The 27121-nt window shown below is 44.7% G+C and overlaps 1 protein-coding gene across 2 annotated transcripts in view; it reads right to left on the bottom strand.

Annotated features, from left to right (window-relative positions):
• The window catches only part of GOLGB1 (golgin B1), an 81987-nt gene extending 55784 nt beyond the window's left edge, over window positions 1-26203 (bottom strand). For both annotated transcript variants that reach the window (XM_030217063.1, XM_030217061.1), the window contains exons 1-7: window positions 26135-26203; window positions 24700-24796; window positions 22030-22176; window positions 21165-21308; window positions 16500-16679; window positions 15126-15248; window positions 1823-1936 (exon numbers count right to left, since the gene is read on the bottom strand). In XM_030217063.1, the coding sequence (XP_030072923.1) occupies window positions 1823-1936; window positions 15126-15248; window positions 16500-16679; window positions 21165-21308; window positions 22030-22176; window positions 24700-24789 (798 nt within the window). In that variant the 5' untranslated portion in view covers window positions 24790-24796; window positions 26135-26203. The remainder of the gene's footprint in view (window positions 1-1822; window positions 1937-15125; window positions 15249-16499; window positions 16680-21164; window positions 21309-22029; window positions 22177-24699; window positions 24797-26134) is intronic.
• Window positions 26204-27121: the final 918 nt, after the last annotated feature.

Genomic DNA, 27121 nt, shown 5'->3' on the forward strand with positions numbered 1-27121 from the left:
TGACCTAGAGCTTACCAGAAAAATCAGAGTAGCCAAAGCCAACTTACTACTACTACTTATCATTTCTAAAGCGCTACTAGACATACACAGCGCTGTACACTTGAACATGAAGAGACAGTCCCTGCTCGACAGAGCTTACAATCTAATTAGGACAGACAAACAGGGCAAACAAGAGGTAAGGGAATATTAAAGTGAGGATGATAAAATAAGGGTTCTGAACAAGTGAATAAGGGTTAGGAGTTAAAAGCAGCATCAAAAAGGTGGGCTTTTAGCTTAGATTTGAAGACGGCCAGAGATGGAGCTTGACGTACGGGCTCAGGAAGTCTATTCCAGGCATACGGTGCAGCAAGATAAACGGAACGAAGTCTGGAGTTAGCAGTGGAGGAGAAGGGTGCAGATAATTTAATTTACTGGGGCCATCTGTTTAAGAGTTAAATAACTTCTCTTCCTCCCTTCACCCTCCCCATTTATTCTCTCATCCTTCATCGGATATAGGTAGTTACAGGGCTCTAAGGTTTGCTCAGATATACAATTCTACTTTAGGGTACTTTTGTGTTGTAGCTGTAAACAGAAATCTCAAGCAAATAAAGTCTGTATGAAAGCTTTTATAGGACCAACATAAGCACTACAGATGCTATTCAATTCAGCAAAACTAAATATTTCATAGAACTTGGTGAACAATTAGTGGATATCTAACATGTTTCACTTTAGAATTCACAGCACTAAAAAAAAAAAAAAAAAAAAAACATACTGTGGGCTGAAAACCCACTAGTTTCCAAATCATGCTTCAAAAGACTGATCGAGCGTGTCTATATAGTTTTATAACTATACCACGTAGCATATTCTTCCATTTTTATTCAAATTGATTTCCAGTACAAAAGAAAAGAAGAAACAGAGAAACGGGAGGTACAAAAATGAGGGAAAACAACACAAGGACATGTACTACTACTACTACTTAACATTTCTAAAGCGCTACTAGGGTTACGCAGCGCTGTACAGTTTAACATGGAAGGACGGTCCCTGCTCGAAGAGCTTACAATCTAAAAAGACAAATGTACAGTTAATCCTATAGGTCAGACAGATTGGGGCAACCTATATGTTTGAAAGGTTAGGTTCCGAATGCAGCATTGAAGAGGTGAGCTTTAAGCAAGGATTTGAAGATGGGTAGAGAGGGGGCTTGGCGTAGGGATTCAGGAAGACTGTTCCAGGCATAGGGTGAAGCAAGGGAAAATGAGCGGAGCCTGGAATTGGCAATGGTGGAGAAGGGTACTGAGAAGAGGGATTTGTCATGTGAGCGGAGGATACGAGCAGGAACGTAGGGGGAGATGAGGGTAGAGAGGTAGGGTGGAGCAGCAGAGTGAGTGCATTTGTAAGTAAGGAGGAGAAGCTTGAATTGGATGCGGTATCTGATCGGAAGCCAGTGAAGCGACTTGAGGAGAGGGGTGATATGAGTATATCGGTTCTGGCGGAATATGAGACGTGCGGCAGAGTTCTGAATGGATTGAAGGGGGGATAGATGGCTGAGTGGGAGGCCAGAGAGGAGCAAGTTGCAGTAGTCGAGACGAGAGGTGATGAGAGCGTGGACGAGAGTTCGGGTGGTGTGCTCAGAGAGGAAAGGGCGAATTTTGTTGATGTTGAAAAGGAAGAAGCGACAGGTTTTGGTAGTCTGCTGGATATGCGCAGAGAAGGAGAGGGAGGAGTCGAAGATGACCCCGAGGTTGTGGGGAGATGAGACAGGGAGGATGAGGGTGCCATCAACTGAGATAGAGAGTGGGGGAAGAAGAGAAGTGGGCTTAGGTGGAAAGACATGTGACCACAATACCTGTTTCTGATGATCGGCATTCTCTAACTCCTGCTGCAACATCTCCACCACTCGAGCGCGTGCGAGCAGTGCCTCTTCCTGCTCTTCCTCCTTCCTCTGCAGGGCCTTCAATGCCTGAGGGAGAGACGCTGGTTATAATACCTCACACAATGCTACTACTTTACAGTATCTGTATAGGAACAGCAGTCCGTAACACCATTTGGGTTTTAAACGTGCAGAATGTCTACATCCTGATTTTACAGCCAGGGTGTTACACACTTCTAAAACTAAGAAATGAATATGACAAGGAGACATGATCTTGATATGTTTTGTGTGGAACAGAGGCATGCCTAAAAAATAAACACATATTCCCCATTTCAGATGGAGAATGTACAGCTATGTCAAATCACAGAATTCCTCATATGTAGTGGAGGTTTTCAGCACCCTAAAAGTGTGCGTGTGTGTATAGGTTTGCTGTGTTTGTAGATTTAACCTACTAAAAAGAAAGTTTCAAGTTTATTAAGGGACTTTCTATCCTGCTCATCAATTACATGTCTGAGTGGTGTACAATCTAATAAGAAAAGTCAGGCAAACAAAACAAGATAAACGATGGGGTTGACGCAATAGGAACCTGAGTAGAACTACAACTGCAAATAGGAAATGATGTGGAAGGAATTTTATGTCATGTTGAGGGTTTTCATGGAGTGGAGTAGCAGTGTAGTGGTTACAGCACTGGGCTAGCAACCAGGGAAGTCAGGGTTCAAATCCCACAGCAGCTCCTTGTGATCTTGGGCAAGTCACTTAACCCTCCCATTACCTCTTGGGCAAGTCACTTAACCCTTTACCTCGGGTACAAACTTAGATTTCCAGGGACAGGAGAATACCTACTGAACCTGAAAAGTATCTTGAAATGAATTACAACTGAAAAAGGCATGAGTGAAATCTCCATTCCTCTTCCCCATCCCTCCCTGCCTTACCAAAGTTTACTAAAGTTGTGTTTTTTTAGTAACCGATAAAACCACGCATACATTTTTGGGTGGCACAGAGACTAGATCTTCAGAGTCAACTTGTGAATTCTTTGCTTCGGTCTTCACCGAAGATGATGTGGGGGAGATACCAGTGCAAGAAATGGTATTCAATGCTGATAAGTTGGAGAAACAAACAAATCTCCATAAACCCAGAAGATGTAATAGAGCAATTTAACAACTGAAGAGTAGCAAATCTCATGGACCAGATGGTACACATCCCAGAGTACTGACAGAACTGAAAAATGAACTTGCAGAGCTATTGTTAGCAATATGTCATTTATCTTTAAAATCAAGCATGGTAACGGAAGATTGGAGGGTGGCCAACGTAACGCTAATTTTTTTTAAAGGGTTCCAGAGTTGATTTGGGAAATTATAGACCCATGAGCCCGACATTGGTGCCAGGCAAAATGGTAGAGACTATTATAAAGAACAAAATTACAGAGCATACACAAAGGCATGGATTAATAAGACAGAGCCAACTTGGTTTTTAGACAAGGGAAATCTTGCCTCACCAATCTGCTGCATTTCTTTGAAGGAATGAATAAACGTGTGGATGAATGTGAGTCAGTCAATATTGTGTATCTGAATTTTCAAAAGGCATTTGACAAAGTACCTCATGAACAACTCCGGAGGAAATTAGAAAGTCATGGGATAGGAGGTAAAGTCCTAGTATGGATTAAGAACTGAGAGTAGGGTTAAATATGGGATAGGAGGTAAAGTCCTAGTATGGATTAAGAACTGAGAGTAGGGTTAAATAGTCAGTATTCTGAAAGGAGAAATGCAAATAGTGGGGTTCCCCAGAGGTCTGTGCTGAGACTGTGCTAGGACTGCTAATTTCTAAGAAACAAGATGGCAAGCAATCTGCAAAATCCAACGTGGAGACAAACAAAGCAGATCAATCAGTGATATGGTTCAAAACTTTATTTTCAGAGATTTGCCCGACACAGACTGTGTTTCGCCCACAAGGGCTGCGTCAGGGGCTAATAGTCCAAGCAGGACATGAGACTGAAACGTAAAAAACCAGCAGGGTGCTTTCCTCAATCAAGGTGAGGACATCAGCTCAATACACAGGGTAAGTCCGGTCGCATCTCTCAGCTGCTGGAAAGCACCCTGCTGTTTTTTTTCCAGCAGCTGAGAGATAAAGTTTTGAACCATATGGTAAAATTATGTATAATCATACCTGATAATTTTCTTTCCATTAATCATAGCTGATCAATCCATAGACTGGTGGGTTGTGTCCATCTACCAGCAGGTGGAGATAGAGAGCAAACTTTTGCCTCCCTATATGTGGTCATGTGCTGCCGGAAACTCCTCAGTATGTCGATATCAAAGCTCCATCCGCAGGACTCAGCACTTAGAGAATTACACCCACGAAGGGACACTCTGCCCAGCTCACCACCGCCGAAACGGGGGAGGGGAATTAACCCAGCTCATCCCCACACAAGTGGGGGAGGGGAATCCGTCCAGCTCATCCCCGCGGAGCGGGGGAGGGACACCACACCCGCCGATGCGGGGGGATCTGGCTTATCCTGCAACCGCAACCGCGGGAGGAGCTGACTGACCCTAACACCGCCGAAGCGGGAGGGGTACAAAGCTGCCCTACAGCCGCACGAAGCGGGAGGGAGTGCCGGCAGAATTTATGTCTCAATCCAGCCCCGTAAAACGGAGGGGAGAGGAATGCAGCAGCTCACTGTAACACAAACTCGTCTCAACTCTTGAAGAATCCAAGTGAAAGAAGAACTTGAACACGAAGTCCTCCTGAAGTAACTGAAGGCTAAACTTGAACCTAAAATTCAACCAGAATATAAACAGTACAGATATCTGGGAGGGGCTATGGATTGATCAGCTATGATTAATGGAAAGAAAATTATCAGGTATGATTATACATAATTTTACCTTCCATATCATCAAGCTGATCAATCCATAGACTGGTGGGATGTACCGAAGCAGTACTCACCCAGGGCGGGACATAGAAATCCCTGACCTCAACACTGAAGCTCCAAACCGGGCCTCCGCCCGTGCAGCCACAGTCAAACGGTAATGCTTGGAGAATGTATAAGCCGAAGCCCAAGTTGCCGCCTTGCATATCTCTTCCAAGGAGACGGATCCGGCCTCTGCCATCGAGGCCGCCTGAGCTCTCGTGGAGTGAGCCTTCAGCTGGATAGGCGGCACCTTCCCCGCGGCCACATAAGCCGCTGCAATGGCTTCCTTGACCCATCTTGCCACTGTAGGCTTAGCAGCCTGCAGACCCTTACGAGGACCTGCAAACAGGACAAACAGATGATCCGATTTCCGGAAATCATTGGTCACTTCCAAGTATCTGATGATGACTCGTCTCACATCCAGATATTCAAGAGCGGACTCCTCTGGGTAGTCCTCCCTACGAAAGTAAGGGAGACAGAGCTGCTGATTCACATGGAAGCGAGAACCAATCTTGGGCAGGAAGGCAGGCACTGTGCGAATAGTCACTCCTGCCTCAGTGAACTGCAGAAAAGGCTCTCGACATGAGAGCGCCTGGAGCTCGGAAACTCTTCTGGCTGAAGTGATAGCCACCAAAAGACTGCTTTCAACGTCAGGTCTTTCAGAGATGCCCTCGACAAGGGTTCCAAAGGCGGCTTCTGCAATGCTCTTAGCACCAGGTTGAGATTCCACGCAGGCACCACTGAGTGCAGAGGAGGGCGCAGGTGATTAACTCCCTTGAGAAAGCGCACCACATCTGGCTGCGAAGCCAGGGAAGCACCCTTCAGGCGGCCCCTGAAGCAAGCCAGAGCCGCTACCTGGACTTTAAGGGAACTGAGCGACAGGCCTTTCTCCAGACCTTCTTGCAGGAACGCCAACACTGAAGAAATTGGAGCAGTGAAGGGAGAAAGTGAGCCTGCTTCACACCATGCTGCAAAGATACGCCAAACCCTGGCGTAAGCAGTAGAAGTAGAGCGCTTCCTCGCTCTCAGCATAGTGGCGATGACCTTGTCTGAGAAGCCCTTCTTCCTCAGACGCTGCCGCTCAATAGCCAGGCCGTAAGACCAAAGGGAGAGGGATACTCCATCACCACGGGACCCTGATGTAACAGGCCCTGCTCCACTGACAACCGCAGAGGATCGTCGACTGAGAGCCTGAACAAGTCCGCATACCAGGGACGTCTGGGTCAATCCGGACCCACCAGGATTACCCTGCCGGGATGCTTTGCCACCCGGTCTAGCACCCTGCCCAACATGGGCCAGGGCGGGAACACATAGAGGAGCTCTTGTGTCGGCCACTGTTGGAGAAGAGCATCTACTCCCAGGGATCGAGGGTCCCGTCCTCTGCTGAAAAAGCGCGGCACTTGGCCATTGGCCGATGACGCCATCAGATCTAGGCTCGGCTGGCCCCAGCGCTTCGTGATGTCCAAGAACGCCTGAGCAGATAGTTGCCACTCTCCGGGCTCCAAGGTATGGCGACTGAGAAAGTCCGCCTTGACATTCATGACTCCGGCAATGTGGGCCGCTGAAAGCTGCTCCAGGTTCGCTTCCGCCCACTGGCAAAGACTCATAGCCTCCTGGCTAGAGGGGCGCTCTTGGTACCTCCCTGGCGGTTGATATAGGCCACAGCCGTGGCATTGTCCGACAGGACCCGTACAGGCTTCAACACCAGTACCGGGATGAACTCCAATAACACCAACCGAATGGCTCTGAGTTCCAGGAGGTTGATAGACCACTTGCCTCTGCAGGAGACTAGAGCCCCTGCGCTGTCCTTCCCAAGCAGTGGGCTCCCCAGCCCATCAAAGAGGCGTCTGTCGTGACGACAATCCACTCCGGGGTCACCAGAGGCAATCCTGCAGACAACTTGTCTGTCTGCGTCCACCAGCTCAGCGCCTTGCGCACTGCTGGGTCCACGGGAAGGCGCACAGCATAATCCTCCGACATCGGAGTCCAGCGCAGCAGCAGAGATAGCTGTAGTGGTCTCATATGAGCCCTGGCCCAGGGCACTACTTCCATCGTGGCCGTCATAGAGCCCAACAGCTGCACGTAGTCCCAAGCCCGAATAGGAGAGGCTACTAGGAACTAGTCCACCTGAGCCTGAAGCTTGACAATCCGATTGTCTGGCAGGAACACTCTGCCCACTTGGGTGTCGAATCGAACTCCCAGATACACCAGGGACTGAGTCGGGCGCAGCTGGCTCTTCTTCCAGTTGATGATCCATCCCAGGGAGCTCAAAAGAGCAACTACCCGGTCCATAGCTTTGCCACACTCTGCATAAGAGGGGGCTCGGATCAACCAGTCGTCCAGATAAGGATGGACTTGTACTCCTTCCTTTAGCAGGAAGGCCGCTATGACCCCCATTACTTTGGAAAAGGTCCGCGGAGCAGTAGCCAACCCGAAAGGGAGGGCTCTGAACTGGAAGTGTCGTCTCAGGACTGTAAAACGCAGAAAGCGTTGGAGAGGAGGCCAGATGGGAATATGCAGGTACGCTTCCTTGATGTCCAAGGAAGCCAAGAACTCTCCTGCCTTCACTGCCGCTATAACAGAGCGGAGAGTCTCCATGCGAAAGTGCCTCACTTTCCAGGCCCGATTGACCCCTTTGAGGTCGAGGATAGGCCGGACAGAACCTCCTTTCTTTGGAACCACAAAGTAAATGGAGTAACGTCCCTTGCCAATCTGATTTTTTGGCACCGGAACGACCGCACCCAGGCGGATCAGGTTGTCCAAGGTCTGCTGCACTACCACAGCTTGACCGGAGACTTGCAGGGAGAGAGTACAAACCCGTCTCTTAAGGGTTGGCAGAACTCTAGCTTGTAGCCGTCTCTGATGACTTCCAGCACCCACGCGTCTGAAGTTATAGTGGTCCACTCGCCCAGAAACGAGGACAGCCGTCCTCCAATCTGCACTGGGGCGTGGACCAAGACCCCGTCATTGGGTACGAGACCCTGGGGGAGGACCGGAGGGAGCACCTCCGGGACGGCGGTCTCTGCGAAAGGAATGCTGCTTGGGGGAGAAATTCCTCTTGAAGGAAGAGGGGGCAGAGGAACCCGACTTGCCCGGGCGGTACCGATGGGCTTCCTGCAACCGTCCTCTGGAGGTATCGGGACGAATACTAACCCGAGCCCTGACCTCTGGTAATTTCTTGCCCTTAGACGTGCCGAGATCGGTCACGATTTTGTCCAGCTCGACCCCAAAGAGCAGCTTGCCTTTAAAAGGCAGTCTAGCCAGGCGGGATTTAGAGGCGTGGTCAGCAGACCAATGTTTCAGCCAAAGCCACCGCCACGCAGAGACTGTCTGAGCCATGCCTTTAGCTGAGGCTCTCCAGACATCATACAGCAAGTCTGCCAAATAGGCTAAGCCCGATTCCAGGGCCGGCCAATCAGCCCTCAAGGAATGATCCGAGGGGGAAGCCCGCTGCACCATAGTCCGGCACGCCCTGGCCACATAGGAGCCGCAAACTGAGGCCTGCAAACTTAAAGCAGCTGCCTCAAAGGACGACCTTAAGGCCGCCTCCAATCTTCTGTCTTGGGCGTCCTTTAGGGCCGTGCCACCTTCCACCGGCAACGCTGTTTTCTTAGTCACCGCAGTGATTAAAGAATCCACGGTAGGCCACAGATAGGCCTCACGTTCACTCACAGCCAAAGGATAGAGGCGGGACATAGCCCTAGCCACTTTAAGGCTCGTTTCCGGGACATCCCATTGAGCCGCAATTAAGGTGTGCATGGCATCATGCACGTGGAAGGTTCTAGGCGGGCGCTTCGTCCCCAGCATAATGGCAGAGCCAACAGGGGCTGAGGGAGAGACGTCCTCCGGAGAGGAAATCTTCAAAGTGTCCATGGCCTGTAACAACAGGTTGGGCAAATCCTCTGGGCTAAAAAGCCGCGCTGCAGAGGGGTCATCCGCTCCATCCGAGCGGGGATCTATCTCCTCCAAGGAATCCGCAAAGGATCGTTGGGAGACCTCAGACACGCTGCCCTCATCTACATCGGAGGAGACAAAAGTCCTCCAAGGCCTGGAAATCAACCCGAGGGCGTTTACCTCTGGGAACCTCAACCTCTTTATCCGAAGAGGGAGCAGGGGCAGCGTTTTGCATGAGGAAAGCCTGATGCAGCAGCAAAACAAACTCGGGGGAGAAACCCCCCAGACTGTGCACTTCCGCAGCCTGGGCAACAGCCCTAGACGCACTCTCAACCGGCGCTCGCAATAGCGGGGGAGAGACATGCTGTGCATCCAAAATGGCGTCCGGCGCGAAACTCCGTGAAGGAGCCGCGCGGGAAGAACGGCGCTTAACTTTAGCCGCTTTTGTGCCGTCGCCCAAATTAAGGGCGTTCATGGCATTAATGTCTCCAACCTCAAGGGCGGCCCCGAAGAAGCCGTCCGAGCCGCGTGGCCGGCCAAGATGGCGGAGGCGAGGAGCGGGGGATGGGCGTTTATGGCGGGAAAAAACCGCCACGCCGGAGGAACGACCGGGACATTCATCGGTCACTAAACTATCACCCATCAAGGGCGAATCAGGTTGTAAAACCCCCGCATCCCCTCTAGAAGCGCTCCAGCGATCCGGGGAGCGACCCTTTGCGCCCTCGCCCTCCGACGCCATTGCCACGAGGAGAAGAATCGGGGAACCCCCTGCCCGCTATAAAAAGGTAAAATTACCTGCTTGCCGCTCCGAGCTGTAACGAACTGGTGTCCCAGTGAGTAGCTGCAATGAACGTTTAAAGAAACGTCGAATTAAACGCCTTTAAAGACGTTTAAAATTTTTTTTTTTTTTTTTTTAAACGGAGCCAGCGGGAGGGGGGAGAAAAGGAGGGACCTGGCACCACCAGGTTTGCACTTGCTCAAAAGAGCCCTCAACCCCAGGCCTCAACAAAACCTAAGGATTAGGCTTGGAGGCCTAGCCAGAGCTGCTGCTGTGTGTGACCACCACCTGCTGAGATAGAGAACATACTGAGGAGTTTCCGGCAGCACATGACCACATATAGGGAGGCAAAAGTTTGCTCTCTATCTCCACCTGCTGGTAGATGGACACAACCCACCAGTCTATGGATTGATCAGCTTGATGATATGGAACAATGATTGATCTGCTTTGTTTGTCTCCACTGTTAATTTCTAACACATTTATAAATGATCTAGAGATGGGAATAACTAGCTATTCAAAGTTGTTAGATCTCACGAGGATTGTGAAAAATTGCAAGAGGACCTTACGAGACTGGGCACACCAATGGCAAATGACGTTTAAAGTGAACAAATGCAAAGTAACATAACATAGTAATATAGTAAATGACGGATGCACGTGGGAAAGAGGAACCCAAAATATAGCTACGTTAGGAGTCACCACCCAGGAAAAGGATCTAGATGTCATTGTTGATGATACGTTGAAACCCTCTGCTCAGTGTGTAGCTGTGGCTAAGAAAGCAAACAGAATCCTAGGAATCATCAGGAAAAGAATGGAAAACAAGTTAGATTGTATTGCTCCATGTGCAACTACACCTCGAATACTGTGTACAATTCTGGTCATCGGATCTCAAAAATGATACAGCAGAATTAGAAAAGGTACAGAGAAGGGTGACAAAAATGATAAAGAAGATGGGACGACTTCCTCATGAGGAAAGACTCGAGTGGCTAGGGCTCTTTAGCTTCGAGAAGAGATGACTGAGTGGAGATATGATAAAGGTCTATAAATACTGAGTGGAGTGGAATGGGTAGACATGAATCGTTCACGCACCCTTTCCAAAAATAATAGGACTAGTGGGCACACAATGAAACTACAAAGCAGGAAATTTAAAACAAACTGGAAAATATATTTCTTCACTGACCGTGTCATTAAACTCTGGAATTTGTTGCCAGAGAATTTGGTAAAAGCAGTTAGCTTGGTGGGATTTTAAAAAGGTTTGGCTAATTAAAGTCAATAAATATTTATTAAGATGGACCGGAAAATCCACTTATTTCTAGGATAAAGCAGCACAAAATCTGTTTTACTCTTTTGGGATCTTGCCCTGTACGTGTGACCTGGATTGGCCACTGTTGAAAACAGGATACTGTGCTTGCTGGACCTTCGGTCTGTCCCAGTATGGCAACTTATGTTCAGATCTGACAATGAAGTAGATACAGGGAAGATTATTTGGACATCATCTGTGTAAATATAATATGAGAGAGCCAAGAATTTGAGTTCAATGATTAATGAACTAAAGAAAATGTTAAACAAGAGAGGAGAAAGCAGCAGATCTCGGGGAACTACACACCCAGAAAATGAAGTGAAGGAAATCTCAGATTGCCTTTTGACTGCTTAACTGCAATTCAAACAAGTGGGGGCTCATTTTCAAAGCACTTAGACTTACAAAGTTCCATAGGTTAAAATGTAACTTTGTAAGTCTAAGTGCTTTGAAAATATGCCTCATAGTAACCCAGGTTAGAACTGAACCAACAATACCTATCGACTAACTTATGTAATAATAGCTTGTGCTTTACCAAATCAAAACAACCGAGCGGTCTAACTGCATTCACACTGTAGGAGTACCTTTATCCAGCAGTGTACTAAGTTCTCTGAAGAGTGCCAAAAGACAAGTTTCAGTACTGGTTCTGACCACATCCTCCAGCAACAGACTCCACAGCTTAATTATGTTTTATGTGAAAAAAAGAGTTTGTAATAAAACTGTACCGAATAGCTTATTTTACTATTTGGCCGAATATGAATAATGACAAATATTATTTAGCCGAATACGAATAATAGGCATTGAACCTTAACAAATAATAAAAGAAGCAAAATGAAATCAGGGCTAGATTATATATATGGCGCCTGAAAAATCTGCGCAGAACAAAAATATGTGTAGGCGTATTCTGTAAAGTACGCCAAAATCTAGGCTAAAATCCCACCTTTTTGATGCTGCTTTTAACTCCTTAACCCTTACTCACTTGTTCAGTACTCATGTTTTATCATTCCCACCTTAGTAATTCCCTTCTCTCTTATTTGTCCTGTTTGTCTGTCCTAATTAGATTGTAAGCTCTGTCAAGCAGGGACTGTTTTGTTTGTTTGTTTTTTTTAATTTGTACCCCGCACTTTTTCACACTCATGGCAGGCTCAATGCGGCAGGCAATGGAGGGTTAAGTGACTTGCCCAGAGTCACAAGGAGCTGCCTGGGCCGGGAATCGAACTCAGTTCCTCAGTTCCCCAGGACCAAAGTCCACCACCCTAACCACTAGGCCACTCCTCCACTCAAATAATAGTTCTCTTTATGTCCAGTGTACAGCGCTGCGTACGTCTAGTAGCGCTATAGAAATAATAAGTAATAGTAGTAAATTTTATAGAATAGGCTTAAATTTCTATGTGGGATATAGAATATGCCGAGCAGCTCTCTATCTGACCAAATTTGGTCACATCCATTTAGGCCATGTTTTACTTGGTGTAAATTCCGATGCCTAAATTAGGTGCAGATTGGGTGTTTTCTATAATAATGAACATAGATTTCAGAAATGCCCAAACACAGCCCATGGCCACCCCCTCTTTCAACTATGCAACTTAGAATTTAAGCTTAATACATTACAGAATACACTTAGCGAGTTGTACGCATAAATCTTGTATATTCCTTCCCATGTTAGGCCTATTACTAAGGGCTAAGGCCTGTACTAAGGCCTCAGTTTGGTTCTCACAAGATGGCCTAACAAGTTAGCATCTTTGCAACATACAATGCTTTTCTCAGGAGCTGAGATCATGCCTTTCATATAAGGTAACCTTGGCAGTTGCTGACAGGCTGGGGACACAGTGTGAGCCTAACATGTCCAGAATGTTTCATTTGGGGAGATAGACAGAGAGAGGACACAAGGGTATTGTTCTGGTTGTGCACACTATACAGATAATTAGCCAATGGTCACCAAGTGTGCATGTGCACATGTCAGGAGAGACTGATATACCCATATATGGTACAGGCTACCTTCTGATTCCAGTTTAGGGGAAATCACATGATTTATGAGAAATGTAACTTTCAACAGTATATATGTAATGTCCGGGACAGTGTTAGCTGAGCAGTGTTTTGTTATTCAGAATGCGTGCTGCGGACTGACAACCTGCTCCAGGGAGAGAACTATTATTTGTATTTGGCTCTGTGAGAAACCAATAAAGGTAATTACTGGTTGCGCCTAACGGAGTATAAGTTCTCTTTCTTCTTATTATTTTTTTCCTGTGTTTCCCCCCTCCCTGTGAGGGCTAAGGGACGGGAGGAAGTAACACAATCTCAAGTAATGCCAACTACTGCTAATTGCTTATTAACATCCAATTAACAGTGCTGATTAGATAGTGAACTAATTAAGTTATGCGCATTGTTATAGAATACGCTTTGATTTCTGCATGGAAATTCAGGCGCCATATATAGAATCCCAGGGCAAATTTTTATTTCAGTAGAATTTAGCACAGTAGAGCCCTGGATTATTTGTATTCGAATTTAAATCACTATTTGGCTGAACTTGAATAATGTATTTGGGGCTGAATCGAACTGAATATGAATACTCAGAAAAGTCCTAGTTTCTATGATTTGTTTTCCAACTGTTGGTCATTAATTTTACAGTGTTCATGTAGAAGGTTAAAACAACTGTTCCCTATTTAACCATTCCACCCCACACCTGATTTTATACATTTCTATCATATCCCCTTCTCAATTAGATCTTTCTCAAGCTGAAGAGCTCTAACCTGTTCATCATAAGAGAAGTGTTCTATCCTCTTTATTGTTTTTGCTGCCCATCTCTAGTTGCACTATGGTGGCAATTATGTTGCACACCATCCACACACACAAAAAAACATGTTTGAGCTTGATGGTACTCTATTGTTTTGTTTTTATTACATTTGTACCCCGTACTTTCCCACTCATGGCAGGCTCAATGCGGCTTACATGGGGCAATGGAGGGTTAAGTGACTTGCCCAGAGTCACAAGGAGCTGCCTGTGCCTGAAGTGGGAATCGAACTCAGTTCCTCAGTTCCCCAGGACCAAAGTCCACCACCCTAACCACTAGGCCACTCCTCCACTGTTGCTACTATTTGAGATTCTACATGGAATGTTGCTATTCCACTAGCAACATTCCATGTAGAAGTCGGCCCTTGCAGATCACCAATGTGGCCGCGCAGGCTTCTGCTTCTGTGAGTCTGACGTCCTGCACGTACGTGCAGGACGTCAGACTCACAGAAACAGAAGCATGCGCAGCCTTCTACATGGAATGTTGCTAGTGGAATAGCAACATTCCATGTAAAATCTCCAATAGTAGCAACATTCCATGTAAAATCTCCAATAGTAGCAACATTCCATGTAGAATCTCCAATAGTATCTATTTTATTTTTGTTACATTTGTACCCTGTGCTTTCCCACTCATGGCAGGCTCAATGCGGCTTACATGGGGCAATGGAGGGTTAAGTGACTTGTCCAGAGTGACAAGGAGCTGCCTGTGCCGGGAATCGAACTCAGTTCCTCAGTTCCCCAGAACCAAAGTCCACCACCCTAACCACTAGGCCACTCCTCCAATGTTCTTAAATACCGAGCTACAGTTACAGGGATGCATAACAATTTTAAAACTAACATATATACAATAAACTTCACATGCTGAAATACAGGCAGCCAGTGTGCAGAGACTTTAGTATAGACATCATATGATCTCTTCTACAATATCCCATGAGTATTCTACCAACTGAAGTTTGTGCAAACTACAACACCCTCCCAGAACTCGCAGGTAGTCCCAAGTATAATGCAATGCAGTAATCTAAATGACATAGAACAATACTGAACAAAAATCTTCATAAGGCAGTAAATATTGCAAAACGTTGTAAAATTCTCAATTTAAAAAATACAATGCTAACCACTTTCTTAATCTGATACACAGATCTATTAAACTAACACCTCCTGAGATCCAGAAAGCTTTCTAAACCCGGATACACTGGGGCCAACATTCAGAAGGCGGGAGGTAGCCGGGCTGCCTCCCGCGGTCAGCACTGAGCCTGAATGTTCAACGCTGGGCCGTTTCTGGTGACCGGCTTTGAAACTCAGTTTTATTTTTGGCTGGTTTCAACTTGACTGGCCAAGCTGAAATTTAGTGCTGGCCGGTTAAGTTGGAACCGGCCAAATATAGGCCTGCTGTTCACATGGCCAGATTTGGCGATGTGTATAGCTGGTTATATTGAGTGATATAACCAGGTACCCGCTAAAGCGCTAAGTAGCAATATTCGGTGGGAGAGAGCTGGCCATCTCCTGCTGAATATCGCCAGAAAACCAGCTAAGTGCCTCTTAAACTGGCCAGGTGCCATTCCTGGCCGGTTAAATGGTTTTGAATATCAGACAGCTTGAGATGGCTTTGTTTACGACATACCTGCTGCATTTCGGCACCAGCATTTGATTGGGCAGCTACCTGTAGAAGCTCCTCCTCATGGCGATGGACCTGCTCCTGAAAACGGGAATCTTTCTCCTGGATCACCTGCTGCAGGGAGCTCAGCTGCAGAACAAAGCCAAGACCAAAAACCACTCCTTCAGAACACACTATGGACTTTAAGCCTTTTTTAATTCCTGGATTTTTAAGCCATTACTGCGAGATTCTGTTTGTTGGATGCTTGCCTTACTGCTTTATTTCAGGTTTATGACACATAGGCTAAACTATGTAGAATAATTTGTAAAAATGAAGCCCATGATCTCCAAATAAATATGATGAACAACATTTTCCAGCGGACTACCCAAATTATTTTGGTATGTTTTCCATATCTTGAACAGCATATAAAAGTAGAGTTGTATTTTTCTGTTTCTCCCCTTGTTGCTGCTGCTACTGCTATCTTGTTTCCTAAATTATATATAGCTCCATTTTATGCAGAGGAAATCCACAATAAGTTAGGCATGAGATAGATTTCCATACAATGGAGGCAGTGAATGCAAATTTATCTCATCCATATTCATCTTAAAGAAACTTGACTGGCTGAGTGTAAAGAACCACTATTCCAAGTATGGTCTGTGACTCTGGGCAAGTCACTTAACCCTCCATTGCCCCTGGTACAAAATAAGTACCTGAATATATGTTAACCGCTTTGAATGTAGTTGCAAAAACCTCAGAAAGGCGGTATATCAAGTCCCATTTCCCTTATTCATTCTAAAATGAGGTCTAAACCAAAACATCTTGGTTTTAGTCCTGGACGTTTTTTGTTTTATTCCATTATGGCTGTAAAACGTCCAACTGTTAGGCATGCCCTAATCCCACCTTTGAAATGCCCCCTTGTGATTTGAACGCACTTTTGACAGACTTCATAGAAAAACGCCTAAAAATGGGCTTTGAAAATACTGATTGGGACGTTTTTGCGAGAAAAACGTCCGAAAGCTGCTTTATGCTACTTTTTAGATGTTTTTCTCTTTCGAAAATGAGTCCAATTGTGACACAGGTCCATCTGTAATTGTGCTATCCTCTGATGGACATTGTTATATGGAAAATGTTAGGCCTCTGGCCTTTTTACAGTGCTTGATTTTGTTAAAAAGAGTATTGAACTTCTAATTGAACTTCTATCCTCTGGTTCCTCTTTCTCCTCTTCTATGGAAAGCCCTTGGTCCATCCCTACTGATATTTGCTGCTGGACCTCCATAATCCTTCAGTGGCTGCCATCCCCCTCCCTCTCCCCTGATGAGTGCCAGCTCTGTGGGTGCTTCAGCATTCATCATATCCGTTTGCTGCTGATCATCTTGTGGTCACATCTATGCCACACTTTACCTGTTCTGCATGTTGTGCCTCAGCTTGTTTTAGACTCATGTTGGTTGACTCCAACTGTTCTTTCAAGCTGGTGACCGTTTCCTGGAGCTCCCTGCACAAACCCTCCTTTTCCTGCAAATTGAGCTTTAACGCCTTGAGTTCCTCCTGCTGTTCCTCATGGAAACTGTGCTCTCCACTCAGCTGGAAAGACAAACAGTAGTGTAATAAGATAGAAAGCTAATCAGCACCACCTTTACCACCAAAGGCATTACCACCAATACCAAAGCAGTGAATGCAGCTGAAGACCTACAGTCTATCATATCGACCTGATTTCGGCAACATCTTACAGTTCTTTAGTTGTGACATAGGGGAAGGCAATATGAAATACTATCATAGCAATCTAGACTACAGTAGAAAAATGTTATTGTTCCCTACATCAGTACCTAGAGTCCAAGAAAATCTTGTTACCGTCTTAAGAATTTTTCCAACTCCCCCTTTTAATACACTTATATCTTCGTCCACATAATACATCACCTTACATTCCAAAACCCCAAAACTGTTTCACATTTTCACATAAAATGTACATATAAATAAATGAAAACAATGAGCCTTTAAAGAGATTAAACGTGGCACTTTAGAATGGACATCAAAGTCAGACATCGCAAATGGACGTCCATCTCGTATGTATTTTAGAACAGGATACAGCCTACACGTGAGTGTGCTGAAAGCGTCCTGCATGAACATCCATTTTGCAAACTGGAACATCCAAATTATTAACGGGAGAAAACAAGGGCCATGGACGTCTGTGTGGCAGTAGAGGAGCATCCACCTTATAAAATGACCACACAGACATCCATGCAGAGCAGAGGGATAGCCTAATGGTTACAGCAGTGGGCTCAGAAATAGGGAATCCAGGTTCAAATCCCCCTTTCAGCTGATTTTATTGTGAGCCCTCCAGGGACAGAAAAACACCTGTGTACACCATTTCAATAGCCTTCAAGCTTGCAGGTGTCTTATAAATTCAGGACCAGTAGGTATTTTTCTGTCCCTGGAGGGCTCACAATTAAACAAACAAAAAAAAAAAATAGCTGAAGTGGAATTTAAATCTGGGTCCTTGAGCTCTCAGGTCCACTGCAACCATTAGGCTACTCCTGTATCTCCTACATTTCTCGTCAAGAATGCCCATAACACCTGAAGCCATCATACAGCTTGGTATCTCTTGCCAGTTTCACATTCAGGTATAACAGCAGACTTTTCAGAAAGATTGGGGGTGCTAAACCCAAACTATCCATGTTTGGACAAATTGAAGGCATCTGCTCAATATTGGGGGTGATCAAGCACCCTCAGCGCAAAAGGAGGCCAGACAAACTGACTCCAACTAGCAGACCTTCAAAGGAATCCACACCTCTTGGGTAATCAGGAGACATCAGTTCAAACAAACTAAATTATTACACAGGAATATGCTGGAAAAAGGGAGTTCAGGGGTATAAAAGGACATATTCACGCCCAGGCACCCATATCCCTCATAATGCAGACCTTTTTTTCTGAGAAAGCCATTTCCATACACACATCCCCCCTTCATTCAGCCCCAACAGAAGGACAAACTCTCTCATTCACTGACAGACACACAGAATCAGAAAGAAAGGCATACTCAGACACAGAGAAGCAGTGCTGTAATACCTTTCTGCCCTAAATGCTGTAAACCAACTAAGCCTATTTTTTTAATAAAACACCTTCTTCCAAGCCACACCAGTGTGTTGTATTATTGTGCTACAAAACCCACTGCCCCTAAGAAGCGGACCCAGGACCAGAGCAAGGAACCCAGACCCAGAAGAGAGTCAAAGCCGACATCTGACTTCTGGAGGCCATAGACCATAACAGACATCTATAACCAAAGTCATAAAATATGTAAAGCTAAATTTAGTACAGATTATGTAGATGAAAAAACGATGTTCAAGTCATGACATTAAGTCTCCAGTATATTTTACAAGAGGCTAGCAGAATATGGAGTCTTTTGTAAAATACATGGAGACAGAGAAAAAAAATACATGTTATTTGGCAGCATGCACAGCAGAAATTTTGCAAAAAAGTACCATCTCTCAGGGCTCTGTATATGTAAATGCATGTGTGAGCAGCAGATTTTACGACTTGCATGTGTCAGTGCCAGCATTCACTTAAGTAAATAGCAGATTTTACAAAACTGCACAACTAAGGGTAAGCCAATAAAGGAGTTGAATTGCATAACTATGCTTCTTTATCTCAAGGTTTTCTTCCAGTGACTCTACAGAAGCCATGGTAACCCCTATTTTTAAGAAAAAGGATGATAGGGTGATAATTAGCTAAAATACTATTTCAAATTTGTATTTTATGGTCAAACTGACTGAAAAGGTGGTGGTTTCACAAATTGATGATTTGAAGAATCTAAATTTTGGATATAGCTGAGGCTGGATTCTGAAGGAATAGTGGCACTATGTTGGTATCTACGATGGATGATGTATATTTTTGGATGGATAAGAATGTTCCTCGTCTTCACGTGTCATCAGACTTACCATCCACATTTGATTTAGTGGAACCAGCCATCCTTTTGCAAAAGTGTACGACAGAAGATCCTTTCTTGTGGAAATATCTTTTACAGCTTGGCATGAAGGTAGCTGGTCTCAAAATTAAATTACGGAAATGGGGTATACTTCAAGGTTCACCATTATCTCCATTACTTTTCTATGTTTATCTTCAGGCTTTGAGAGACTTAATTTGCAGTTTTGACATCAAAAGTAGTTTATGTATACAGATAACATCAGTTTGTTGTTTCCATCAGAGAGAAATAAAAGATTCCGCAATAATTAGGCTAAATCAAGTTGGATAGAAGGTTGAAATCCAGTGGTCTTGTGGTTAATTTAAGTAAAACCACTTTTTGGATACTGGTAATATCTCTCCATCCAACATAAGTGTGTTTCTCACAGTGGATCAGAGATTGGTCTGGCAGTGATCTGAGGGTTTTGGGGGTTTTATTCAGCCAAGGTGGGATTGGGAAAGATCAGACAGCTTCTGTTGCTGAAAAAAACATTTTTGAAATTAAAAGTAATTAGGCACTTGAAACCTCTTTTGGATATGTGTATAAGTAAGGGGGCGTGAGCGGCGGGCTGGACATTGAGTTCTACAGCAGCATGCTAACACAGTATCCTGGGGCCACCTTCAAAGTACCCTTGTCTGGCGCCGATGATAAGCCCCCCCGAAGAGTGCCCCGCGGAAACAGTCGAGCCCCAGACGCGGGAGACGGCAATAGCGGTGGAGTAGGGACCATGCCTGCCTTCTCCTCCTGTTTTGAGCTGGCTCCGGTGGCCGCAGCTAGCCAGTTCACGTCCAACGCCCAGGTCACAGTGCGGCACTTAGAAAGAATCGTGCCTATTCGTATCATCAACGAAGCAATGGTGCCGGCCGTGGGGCCTGGTGGCGATTCCTCTCCAGACAGGATGTGCTTGGCCTCTGTCCGCCTCCTCAACTACACTGAGCCCCTGATGCCCACCACTGCTTCTTCTTGGCTCGCCAACAGGACCGAGGAGCCCCCTAGCCAGTTTCACGGTCCCATCCCTCCCAGCTTCAGGGCCCTCCCTCCCTCCCAGTTTCAGGGTCCCTCCCTCCCTCCCCATGCAGCATCTCCCTTCTGTAACCCACCATGTCCACTATCTACCTGAGCAAGCATATTTCACCAGCGACACCCCCCAACCGGCGTGCACACAACAGGCAAGAATTCATACCCGGGGGGGGGGGGGCTTGGTTGATGTGGAACTGGGAGGGAGGGGGGCCCCTGGCACACACTCTCATTCTCACACATACACTCTCTCTCTCACAGACACACTCGCACCCAGTCTCACTCTCTCTCTGTCACACACACTCGCACATTCACTCTCTCTCTCAGAGTCACTCTCACACACACTCTCTCAAACACACTCCGAGGAAAACCTTGCTAGTGCCCATTTCATTTCTTACAGAAACGGGCCTTTTTTACTAGTTGTCAAGAAAGTAGGATGGCGATCTAAAGCTTTTCAAACAATTGGTCCAAAGTTGTGGAATAAACTTCTCACTGATTAGAGATGAAAAACAAATGATATTTAGAAGGAAGTTAAAAACATTTTTCTGTTCCCTCATTCATTTGTTTTTAAAATATTTAAATGTAAACATACCGTTATTATGAAGGAATCTGAATTTCTTTTTTTTTTATGTCTTTATTCCAATTGTTACTGTTTTCTCTATTCATACTTTGATTGCTTTATATGTCTGGAAACCATTTTGAATGATTGAGTTGATCAGGAAAATGGTATATAATATAAATAAACAAATGGTATTTTAATCCAAACATATATATAAAGCGAGAACTATTTTACCAACTTACATGATATGTCTTGAGAACTGGATAAAAAAAAAAGTCTATGCATTCTTCCACTAACGTGTACTTTAAGTCATATTTAGGGAAGGACTCCTGGGGGGGGGGGGGGGTGGAGGAAGGTGTAAGTCAGGGAGAAAACAAATTTCTTTTCTGCTCCTGAATTGGGCAGTCAAATGCTTTAAAATTCATTACCTCTTCCTATCCACACCACTACCAACCATGCAAGATACTGGGCAAAAAGGAACACCATAGTGAAATATACTATAGATACGGTTTAGATACAGGACAGGCCCAATCCTTACCTGACCAGGTGACTGCTGAGGCTCTGCAGGCATCCCTGGCGCTGCCTTCTTCAGCTCATCAATCTGTTTATTCAGAGAGGCCATTTTCGCCTTTGCCTGAAGTTTTAGCTTTGCTAATTTAGCATCTCCCAGATCCTTTTCCTCCTAGGAAGGAGAAATAATTTCAGCACAAAATGATAATTAAAAAAACATGCACACACACATTAACAGAAAGAGTGACTGTCATGTTCCCGACTTATTTCTTCCTAGGAAGAAAGTAGCATGAAAATGTAGGCTGCAAAAATTGGCAGCCATGGAAGGCTAAGAGCCCTATTTTAACTAGACTGGAATTAAAGCCCAGGTCAGGATGTGTTCAATTCTGGTAGTATTTTAGAAAAGGATTTGCTGACAGAGCCTTTTCTAATAGAATTTCCATGTGGAAGCTGTAATTAAAAGGATTCTAAAATAACCCTTTTAATGTCTCCTGAGCTATATCCTCCTCCTGAACAGAAAAAAAAAAGGGGGGGGGGGAACCCCAAATAAAACTATCAATATGGAGATACTTAGAAATTTGCAAATTCAAAGCTTAGGAATTCCAAGATCTCCAGGGGAAAAAACAGGAGGAGTAATGGATTTAAAAACAAACAAACAAACAAAACCAAAAAACCCACATGTGGGGTTGTGCTTATGAGGGTTCTGCCTATGACAAACACAAAGCTGAAACTTTTCTTCAGGGAACTTGAAGCATTGCTCAGGGCACTGGCTCCCAGCCTTGTTCCTGCATCTCTCTTTTCTCTCACTAAGTACACTGCTCCACTTTGCCTCTCTGCTACCTCTCTCTCCATCATCAGGATACAACAGTTTGCCTTTACAGCATACTCAGTACCTTTAGTGCTGCTTCTTTTTGCTGTAACTGGGCATCTTTATCCCGAATCAGCTCTTTCATCTGGACTACTAACTGCTCTGTGTGTGCCAGACGTGCCAACACATCCTCTGACACCATGTTCTCCACACCAGTCTCTGGCACAGGTTCCTGCGAACATGAAACAGTAAAGTATGGAGAAAAAAGCCACAACCACACACAATTCACCAGGCCAATAAAATGTCCTCAATCTGAGGAGAGGGAGAAAAAACAAATCTGTAATTTGTAGATTATTAGCTATACTTGCTTTTTAAAATGTAGGCAAAAATAAAATAAAAGGGTTCAAAAATCCTCCAGGTTAATTTGTTCCCAATTTTCAAATTATTTCAAATGAATTCTCTTCCTACAATTTCAGGAAGGGAGAAAAAAAAACATAGAAAGAACAGTGCAAATGTGTACAAAACAATTTCTTTAGGTCGGAGGAAACGCTAAATAGGTTAGGGCTCTTCAATTTGAAGAAAAGATGGCTGAGAGAAAATATAAAAGAAATCTAGAAGTTCATGAGGCGGTGAACGGGTAAAATAGGAAATGGTCATTTACCCTTTCAAATAATATTTAGACTAGGGGATATGAAGCTAATAGGTGGCACTTAAAACTTACTGGAGAAAGTACTGTCTCACCCAACACTCAATAAGTTGGGGCATTTGTTGCCAGATGACATGGCTAGTGGGTTCTATTTAATTTAAACATTTATATCCCATCACTTGAAACTAAGTGGATCACAATACAACAGCAGAAATAATATAAGCCACACAAACAACAACGGTAGAGTTGGACCAAATCATACATGAGAACTAAGGGCCATTTTTACTAAGCCACATAGAGGCATATTTTCAAAGCACTTAGCCTTCCAAAGTTCCATAGAAACCTATGGAACTTTGGAAGGCTAAGTGCTTTGAAAATATGCCTCATTGGTGCCTACATGCACGCCAAATCGGAGTTAGTGCCCGGTTACCGCGTGGCCCTTGCAGTAATTTCAATTTTGGCGCGCATCCGCTATGCGTGTCTGAAAAATAATTTTTATTTCCTGGCGCGCCTAACGGAAGCACGTCAAGTGGCATTTGACGCGTGTAGGTCATTACTGGCCAGATTCTTTACCGCTAGATCTATGGTTGGCGGTAAGATCTCAGACCCAAAATGGACGCGCGACAATTTTGATTTTGCTGCCCGTCCATTTTTGGCAAAAAAAAAAAAAGAGGCCTTTTTTACAGATGAGCTAAAAAATGGATCAGCGCGTGCCCCAAACCCCCGCCTACCCTACTGCAAGCCATTTTTCAGCATGCTTTAGTAAACCTTTTTACTCTCTTCTGAAATACATGGACATCAGAAAATGAATGATTCATCACAATCTCTTAAACTTATGGTTATGTGGTCTTCTACTATTGAAACCTAGTAACCAAATGTTGTGTGTTGAAGGGTTGCTGTCTGTCAACGAGCCACTTGATTTCTGTCCTTCTGCTTCAACTGACTTGTTTTGATTACAGGGCTTCAGTTTCTTCACTGCACTGTCCTTGGTCAGAAAACAAGCAGGAACCCACTAAACTAGTATAACTTTGTTACTCAAATGCAGGTGAGTATTCACAACAGTATTATTTTATCCAGCACTAACAACCTGGATAGATAGATTGGTATTTTCTCGTGTTTTTTTTCTTTTCTGAACTTTAGATCATAATTCTTGCTAATGAATTAATTTTCTATGGAAAATTTCACCTTCATGTACTTTACAGAAATCTGTCAAACTAATTTTCTTTTTTTTTTTTAATTAACCATAAACACTGGAAACAAGTAGGAAGCAAAAGGGAAGGAATCTATATTAAAAAAAAAAGATTAAAAATCATTAAGAAAAGACAGATGGCAATTAAAAATATTACAGGGTTTTGGTCTTCAGAGGCAAAAGGCACAACACTTAGGGAAGTGGTTCCCAAACCTGGTCCTGGAAGCATCCCAGCCAGTCAGGTTTTTGGGATACCCACAATGAATATTTATGAGACATATTTGCATGCACTGCTTCCACTACATAAAAATATCTCTCATGAATATTCATTGTGGATATCCCAAAAATCTGACTGGCTGGGATGCCTCCAGGATGAGATTTGGGGACTTAGGGGATCCTTTACTAAAGGTTAGCGCAAGTTATCTGCCACAGGATCTGTTTGATTCCTATGGGCCCTGCTGCAGAAAACCTGCACTAATCTCTCTATATAATAATTTGTTCATCTGCATCCCTGGATGGCTGGATTCGTAACCGTATGCAAATGAGCTTACGTCAGCTCGCCTCCAGCGTTCCCTTCCCTCTTAGTGTCCCGCCCTCACGGAAAGACGAAATGACGTCAGAGGAGGGCGGGACACTGAGAGGGAAGGCTGGAGGTGACATGACCCGAGCCTGCCGCTGCTGTGACCTGAGGTATGGATGGGAGGGGAGAATCGCTGAACATGGATGGGAGGGGAAAGGTGAATCGCTGGACGTGGATGGGATGGGAGGGGAGAATCGCTGAACACGGAGGGAAGGGGAGAGAGACGAGAAAACGCTTAGACGACAGCCTTCCTAGGGCCCGTTTCAATTGTTCTGAAACAGGCGTTTTTGCTTGTCTTTAATAAAAGACTCCCTCAGTTAAGAAAATAGGAAGCACTCACTGTATTAGCAGATTCTGCTTCTCCAGCATCCCCATCTCCTGACAGCTCATGTAGAACAGTGTTTGCAATTCCTGAGAGACGACTCAACATCTTTAGACTGGAAACAAACCAATCACACAGATATTACATTACTTATATTGTTTGTTGACTCTGTACTTCCTCTGCGCCTCTGTCAAGTGAGCAAAGAAGTATTGAAGATCATGGCTTGTGGTTGCATAACAGAAAGTGGTGTTGGACATCTATAAATTGTGAACGGCATGGTAAATGCCAAGGAATATTTATTTTGCTCACACCTTTTTCAGTAGTAGCTCAAGGTGAGTTACATTCAGGTACACTGGATACAAGATACTGTAGAAGCGCACGATTCCATCAGCAGAAAAGCTTTTTTTCCAGATAACTACTTATTTATTTATTTATTTATTTTTGGTACATTTATACCCCACATTTTTCCACCAGAGCGAGCTCAATGTGGCTTACAATATTACAAAAGATTACAATGCAAGGAGGGTAATGACACAAAAGTCAGAAGGACGGGAAAGAACATAAGGATAGTACACGTTGGATAAACGGTTACAGGCAACGTGAGGAAGGTGGAGACATACATTTATAACTGTAATAAACATTATAGAATCTTTGTGCAGGAAGCCACTAATAACAGCAACACTATGGGCCTTGTTTACTAAGCCGCGCTAGAGGTGCATTAGCATTTTTAGCGAGCCCTAACCGTGTAGATGCCCATAATATTCCTATGGCTGTCTACACGTTTAGCATGCGCTAAAAACGCTAGCACACCTCAGTTAACAGGGTCCTAAATAAGCATACATTAAAAAAACAAACAAAAAAAAAGGAACTTAAATGAATGCAACCATACTGAAATTCCACACTGCAAACAACCTGTTCCAGACGTTTGCACATCACCGTATAAACACATGTAAATCAAATATGGAAAATACTACTAATAGTTATAAAAGGGATGATGGTTTACTAATTTCACCTTAAATTCCCACACAACATAACTATGAAACAGTATGATAATGTTACAAATATTGAGCTATAAAACAGGCAAAGAGATGTAGGCAACCTGCCTTACCAGATGAACATAAAACAGAACATATATAAAAACTGACGTGCAGTATAACGTTATTTTAATGAACTTATACTCTTAAGCTTGCTATACCATAAGGCATAAACAGAGACTGTATAACCGGACATGGAAGGAAGATTCTGTCTGCAGACACAAGTGTCCATTTGTGACACATTCCTTTGCTCCTTTTCTGCCCACACCTATGAAGTCACCCATTCCTTAGGTAAAAGTGTCAACCTACAAACTTAAATGTGGTTTTATGATGACACTTTGATCTACAGACCAGCGGGGATTTCAGAAAACGAACAAAACGCTACTCTCTGTCCTTTGTCCAGCTTTTCCCGGACTCACCGCCACTAAATCCCGGACTTCTGTGCTTGAGATCCAGCAGCAGCACCGCCCCTCGCCTGCCTCGGCCACATCAGCACACGGGAACCAGAACCGCACTTCCGGGTTGCCCCAAATCCCGCCTTTCTGCATGTATTTTTGTTTTCATTTAGTCTCATTTAAAGCGGCCGCAGCGCGTTAGCCTTCCCTTTCCAGCCCTCTGCGGCTGCGCAGACTGGTGGGCGATGAGAGGGGAAAGAAAGGGTTAACTCTTTTTCGTTTTGCTTTGACTGCCGGAAGTGTTACTGTTTGCTTCTTGATATGGGCTGCTAGGTGGGAAATTCTCCAGCCCAAGCTTCCCGACGGGCTGAGGAGCGGGGGGAGGGCGGCCACCCATGCAGGCGCACTAACTGCCTCCGTACTCCTTAGTCCAGTGCTCACTCTCGTCTCTCCACTCACTCACTGGCTGGTTGGGGTTGCCATATGTTACTGACAGCAGCAGCACAACACAGGTTAGCGTCAGCGTGACGTCAACTGTTATAGCCTCTCCCATTGGACATCTAGAATGAAATGTGAACTCATTTCAAGCCTCATTCTGGCTATCCAATAGTATCGCTACTCTTTTCTCTCCTATTGGATGGAGCCCCAGAATGCATTGAACAACGAGAGAAGCTATTACAGCACCAGAATGAGGCTTGAAATGCAGCTGGAGAAAAAAAAAAATCCTCGTTTGAATACCGCCCCTCCCACCCAACAAAACAAAACCGGAAAGACACGCTAAAAGTAGCTCAAAAATCAGCAACCACTCTGAAAATCGCCCGCTAAAGCCAGCCCAATTGGGCAGGAAGACGTTTAAAATGTTGAAGCCGATTAGGTAAATCTCTGTTTTCCTTTCCCCGTGCAGCCGTCGTTTGCATACACTCAACAACAAAGCAAGCTCAGCTGTTGCATCCAGGTTACCAGCCCCTCCAAATTACACACTTGAGTACTATTTATAATAAATTACTACTC

Source organism: Microcaecilia unicolor, chromosome 10 (genome assembly GCF_901765095.1).
Source record: "Microcaecilia unicolor chromosome 10, aMicUni1.1, whole genome shotgun sequence".
In the NCBI taxonomy this organism is placed as follows: Eukaryota; Metazoa; Chordata; class Amphibia; order Gymnophiona; family Siphonopidae; genus Microcaecilia; species Microcaecilia unicolor.